Source organism: Plasmodium fragile (genome assembly GCF_000956335.1).
Source record: "Plasmodium fragile strain nilgiri unplaced genomic scaffold supercont1.3, whole genome shotgun sequence".
Taxonomy (NCBI): Eukaryota; Apicomplexa; class Aconoidasida; order Haemosporida; family Plasmodiidae; genus Plasmodium; species Plasmodium fragile.
This window is the reverse complement of record NW_012192583.1, coordinates 191976-197660: the sequence shown is the minus strand read 5'-3', so window position 1 is coordinate 197660 and position 5685 is coordinate 191976. Positions and strand designations below refer to the sequence as shown.

Here is a 5685-nt window from a genome sequence, read left to right as displayed (position 1 = left end):
TTTTTTTTTTTTTTGGGTGCGAAGACTGTATAGCATGAAGAGCACACTTAATATGGCGAGTCGCGCTTACCCAGCACGGAGTGCTACTTGAAAAAAAACGACAAAGAGGATCGTAGGTACCAGCCCAACCCGACTTTGCAGACGTCGACAATTGGAGGATAAGCAGCATAAGAGAGTATGCCCTTAGATGTATATGCGCACATGGGAGAGAGAACCCGCTTCGACCACGCGACTAGTTCGATCTAACACAGAAAGAAACTTACAATGGGTGAAGAAGGTGGTATTGACCACGTGCGTATGAAACGGTAGGGAAAAGGCTGACCAGGCAAAGCGGCTCGGCAACTAACGCCAAATGTCACACGTGCCCAATGCCCTAGCTGGTATCAGCAGGGCGTGTATTTGGCGCGAGGTCCTTCACCTGATCTAGCTAGCTATGCACCCATTTATCTGCCTACCTGTTTATCTATTTATTATTATTATTTTTTCTTTCTTTTGTGTACTGCCCATCCCCCCAGATTTGACCTGTACGCGTCCTTCCCAAATGAGGGGTACATAACCAGCATAGATTTGCTTAACAACTTAATCGCAACGACGAACACGAAGAATGTGATACAGATTTACGATGTGAATGAAAAAAGGGAAAAACTAACATACAGCATTGAAGACATAGTAATTAATGACGTGAAGTTATTAAAAAGTGGTTTGGAGGAGAGTACGGACACAGCCACAGAGTGCCAAGTGAATGAATGTCTTTTCAGTGCATATGACAAAAAAAAAAAATGCAAAATATATCATTTCCATTTGCTACACAAGAAGGTGATACACGTGTTTGAATTTCTTAGCGAAATTGTTGACAACAGCTTTGTCTTGCACCCAAACACACACATCTTCATCGTAGCGTTGAGGAGTAAAGAACTCATAGTTACACACGTAAGGGACAAAACTACTCTCTACAAGACCAGTGTAAACAATGAACAGTGCATAGCTAGCTACAACAAGACAGGCATTATTTACGCCTACACTGTCAGTACGAATTCCATTTACTTATGTAGTTGTTTTGGCGATGATTACAATGATGAATTTTTTGCCAATTTTGATATTACTAAACTGACGGCAAATAATAATGTGTGCACACACATTGACTTTTCATTCGATGAAAAAAAAATGCTCATAGCGACACAAAACTGTTGCATTTACACGTTGGACGCCTACACAGGGGATGTGCTTTACTCGTACAGCTTCCTCTACGATAGCAGCTCTCCGCTCGCTTCGCCCATTGTACCTTCCTACCCAATTTATTCGTTCGACTCGAATTATGTGCTCTGCGGTGAGTTCCCATGCGCGATGTGCACGAGTTGTGCAACATTTGTTGCACGTCGTTTTGTAACCTCCCCGTTTAAAGAGGCTGGTCACCTTTGGTACCACTTATGGGAACCCCTCCATCGCAAACAATGTTGTGGCGTGTGTTCCACGAAGCCACCGCACCGTGGTCACACCTTCATTGCGACTATTCTTTCCCCTTTTCGTGAAGGCGGAAGAGATGGAAACCTCCACGTCTGGGACATAAAGGGAAACCCCTTGTGCAAAAAAAAAATTGACAATCACGTTTTGTTTGTAAAATGGGTATACAACCGAGTAGCGTTTGTAACGAGTAAGTTTTTCGCGTCACTTTTTCCGCGAGGACACCGTCTCTCTCTTTTTTTTTTTTTTTTTTTTCTTACGTATGTGTGATTATGCCTGATGGGAAATATTTTTTCCGCGCCGTAGCCCCATTTTTGTGTGTTCATTCCCTTTTGTCCCCTTCCGCAGCTAGCAATTACCTCCTAATCTGGCAGGTACCACAGGACAATTAGGGAAGATAAAAGAGGGCATGTGTGCCCTGTGGAGGGAATACCCCGTCTGGCACACAGGAATTCCAGGCACAGTGTGAAATTCGCACGAATGTGTTTTTGTTGAGCCGCTTTTAAGATGACTGTTTTCACCACTTTTTAGCTGACTTTTTTTTTTTTTTTTTTTTAGCTGTTTACCTGACTTTCTGTTTTTTTTTTCTATTTTTACCTGACTTTTTTTTTTTTTTCCACCTTTTGGCTGACTCCTCCCCACACCAATTTGCAATTCGCTTGGACACAACCCCTGTGTGTATCTTCATTTGAACAGTTTGAGAAAACTATTTAGCACAAGCTATCCCCATTTTGTGCCTCTTCCAATTGGAGGCTCCGTCAAGCTGATGAAACGGTTGACGCGGGCAATTTTGGCCCCCCACTTTGTAACCATCCCCTGTCCTCCTCCCATGCTGGGGTGATACCAAATGAAAGCAAACGACAGCGTTCGAAACTTTGCGGCGGATATCCAGAAAATAAAAACATGGAACCACATATATGAGAAGAAGATGGAGCTGTTTCACTTGAAGAAGTTAATTCAGCAAGAAATGTTAGCAGCAGGAGCAGCGTCAGCGGGCAGCGCGAAACAAACCGAGGGCGCAGAAGGGAAAAGCAAAACGGATGGAACGAACTTGAGTAGGGACCACAAGGAAACGACGCCGACCAGTGTTAACACAGGTAAAAGTAAATTGTCCTTTTTTTTAACCACACCTTTATCGTACGATAACTATTTTAATTTGAAAAAAACTGAAAACAATGGCACGACAACAGTGTCTAGGAAGGAAAGGGGGAAACTTCTGAGCAGGAAGGAGTGTGCGTTGCCTTCAAAGGTTGGTCATGGTGAGAACAAAGAGAGTGGTAATAAGAGGGAAAAATGCTTATCCAGTGTAGGAAATTATGCCAGCGGGGGAGAGAGAACAAATGGTACGCAAAGTGTGCCCGTGAAAAGTGAACACAAGGATGACAAACCAAATGAGAGAGGCGCAGAAAATAAAGAGGAAGGACATTGTAATAAAAGTTCGAGTCAAAAGCATCACATCACTTCAGAGGTTGGTAGTAGCTGCTACACTGGGGGGATAAACAAAACAGATGACTTGGGGCCGTTTTGCAAAAGGGATAGAAAAAGCCCATTGAGTAGTTACAACCTCTCCAGCAGCACCAAAGGTAAACTCTCCAATGCAATTACTACCCTCTGTGTTGAAAAAAAGAAAAATTATTTTACCTGCATGAGCAAACATGTTGATGGGTACATAAAGGAACAGGTAAAGAAAGGAGTGCCCGATCACTTGAGAGGATTCGTATGGCAGATTTTAGTACAGTCATATGAATACAAAAAGGAGAATAAAGTTACAGAAAAAAATGATTCAAATGAGTGTAGAAGGAGTATGTACCAGTATTACTTGAGCATAACTAACCAATACGAAACTACAATCAAAAAAGATATGAACAGGACATATCCTAAACACATTTTATTTAAAAATAATTATGAACAAGGTCAGCAAATACTTTTTAATGTTCTAAAGGCTTACAGTAATTATAACAAAAGTTTAGGTTACTGCCAAGGAATGGCATTCATCGTGGCGACCTTTATTCTTTACATGAATGAAGAGGATGCATTTTTTATGTTAATAGCTTTAATACACAAATACAATCTGAATGATCTTTTCTCTTCTGATATGTCCTTGTTAAATGAGGATCTGTTCATCCTAGACCAATTGCTGCTTGTATTTTTCCCCAAGACATACTTGCATCTGAAGAAGGAAAACGTACACTCGAGCATGTTTGCCTCCCAATGGTTTGTTACTCTCTTCTCCTACAGCATTAGCATTGTTTATTTAGTTAGGATATGGGATTTTTTTTTCATTTATGGTCCCTCGTTTTTGTTTAAGGTAGCTCTGGCTTACTTCAAATTGCAAGAGGAGGCTATACTTGGCGAATCCTTTGAGGGGATCCTGAACAGGCTAAAGGTCCTATCCAGGCACGTGGAGCTGGACCAGCTAATTGACACAGCTCTAGGGTTGGACTTACCCCAAAGCACCCTTGCACGCCTCTCTGCTCAGTACCGCGCGGGTAGCCAAAAAGTGCTAAGACGCTATCAGGGCGACGCGGCGATGGGCCGATGCCTTCCCAACCCCACCGTCACAGGTCCAGAAAATCGTCCGAGAAGTCGTCCACGGGAAGTTGGAAGTCCTCCATAAAGAACGAGATGAACTCTGCGAAGGGGGGAAACATCTCGTGATGCAAACATCGTGATGAGGGGAGAATATCTTGAGGGATGCAAAATCTTTTCTTTTGTGTTACGAGCAGTAGGATGTAATTCGGACCATACATCACAGTGGCGCATGCACTCCTGACACCCCTTTGTCCATTTTATCACTTGTACCCCTTTTCCTCTTATCTCCCCCCCCCCCTACACACACACATATATCCCCCACGCTGATCTCATTACCGTCGGCGGTCCATAAGTACTGCCTGGCGGCGTCGCTATACAAGTGGGGCAGCAGGGCGAAGTTCTTTTTAATGTTTTCGTTTTTGTCGAGGATGTCCTGATGCTCTGAGTTCTTCTTCACGAGGCAGCAGAACTGCAGGGTCGTTATGTACAGCTCCCACACCTGCGCGGGGGAAGTGTATATTGGTAAGAACAGAGTGAAGAGGGGAGGACGCGAATGCAGAAGGGTATAATTGATGGGCCGCTTTTGCGTCCAAGTGGACCTCATGATCATTCACTTGTTCGTGTGAAGTTGGTGTGACGTTATTCGTGTGACGTTATTCGTGTGACGTTATTCGTGTGACGTTGTTCGTGTGACGTTGCAGGCACCCCGCGCGCCCACCTCTTCCACGTAGTTGTGCTCGCCGGGGAGGGGCGCGCCCTTGGGCTGCTCCTTAGTGTACTCGAAGAAGGCAAAGTGGTCCGTCACGCTCTTCTTGTTCAACTCGCTGAAATATAAAACCTGCACCGCGGACACATTCTTCACCCCTTTTAGCTGTTTAATTAAGGAGAACACATTTTTCGTTTCCACACATTCTAGCAGCATGATGGAGTGCACGTTGACAAAGATACACACACCTGTGATTGTTTGGTTGTAGTGTTGCTGTAGCATATTGAGCAGACGCTCCTTCACACAACTCCTCCTACTTGCTTCCCTCGATGTTTGGAAGAGGATCAACACTCTAGTGCATGCCTTCTCTTCTCTTAACTTTTTTTTAAACACCTTCAGTAGGGGGATGTTATTTTTTTCCTTTTCACTGTCCAGGCTGTAGTCCGTGTCGATGTTAATAAAGGTCTCCCGGAATTCGTTTGCATGTTTGTGCTCCTTGAAGAGAATATTTTTGTTCGTCACGGAGGTCGGTCCCTCGTCATATCTTTTCTCCGCCAGGAGCACCGTCCTTTTGGTCTCGCTCATGTTGCGCGGGGTACAAAGCGTAATGTGTGGGGTGCGCAGCACGTGTGAACACAAGTGAGTCGCTCAGGTCTTGCTTAGCAAGTCCTCGAGGGGAAACGGGGGAAGGGATAAAATCCCACAGCCCGTCTTCAGTTAAGCAGAAGCAAACACACACACAAATACGGCTTAGAAGTACACGTGCCGGTTTTATTCTCCACTTGAAGGATGTACCCTAATTATGATACGCCCTTTTTGCACAAGGCGAGGGACAGGGCGTCCTTTTTTTTTTCTGAAGGCAGTAAAATTGTCTGCTCCGCATCGCCTCCCCCAAATGGAGTTCCATTCGAGTGACATTTCACACATTTCATCCAAGTTGGGAGTCGTAAAATTAATTAATTAAAAAAAAAAAAAAAAAAAAAAAA

The 5685-nt window shown here is 44.0% G+C and overlaps 3 protein-coding genes across 3 annotated transcripts; 2 read left to right on the top strand and 1 right to left on the bottom strand.

Annotated features, from left to right (window-relative positions):
• Positions 1-264: 264 nt before the first annotated feature.
• AK88_00365 (uncharacterized protein) lies at positions 265-1853 on the top strand (the record flags this gene model as incomplete). Its single annotated transcript, XM_012478016.1, has 4 exons — positions 265-305; positions 516-1327; positions 1532-1651; positions 1810-1853. The coding sequence occupies 4 exons, from the start codon at positions 265-267 to the stop codon at positions 1851-1853; spliced, it is 1017 nt and encodes a 338-aa protein (XP_012333439.1).
• Positions 1854-2308: 455 nt separating this feature from the next.
• AK88_00364 (uncharacterized protein) lies at positions 2309-4119 on the top strand (the record flags this gene model as incomplete). Its single annotated transcript, XM_012478015.1, has 2 exons — positions 2309-3897; positions 4026-4119. The coding sequence occupies 2 exons, from the start codon at positions 2309-2311 to the stop codon at positions 4117-4119; spliced, it is 1683 nt and encodes a 560-aa protein (XP_012333438.1).
• A 91-nt stretch (positions 4120-4210) lies between these two features.
• On the bottom strand, positions 4211-5284 carry AK88_00363 (uncharacterized protein; the record flags this gene model as incomplete). The annotated part of the gene is made up of 2 exons (XM_012478014.1): positions 4211-4492; positions 4712-5284. The coding sequence occupies 2 exons, from the start codon at positions 5282-5284 to the stop codon at positions 4211-4213; spliced, it is 855 nt and encodes a 284-aa protein (XP_012333437.1).
• Between the last annotated feature and the right edge of the window lie 401 nt (positions 5285-5685).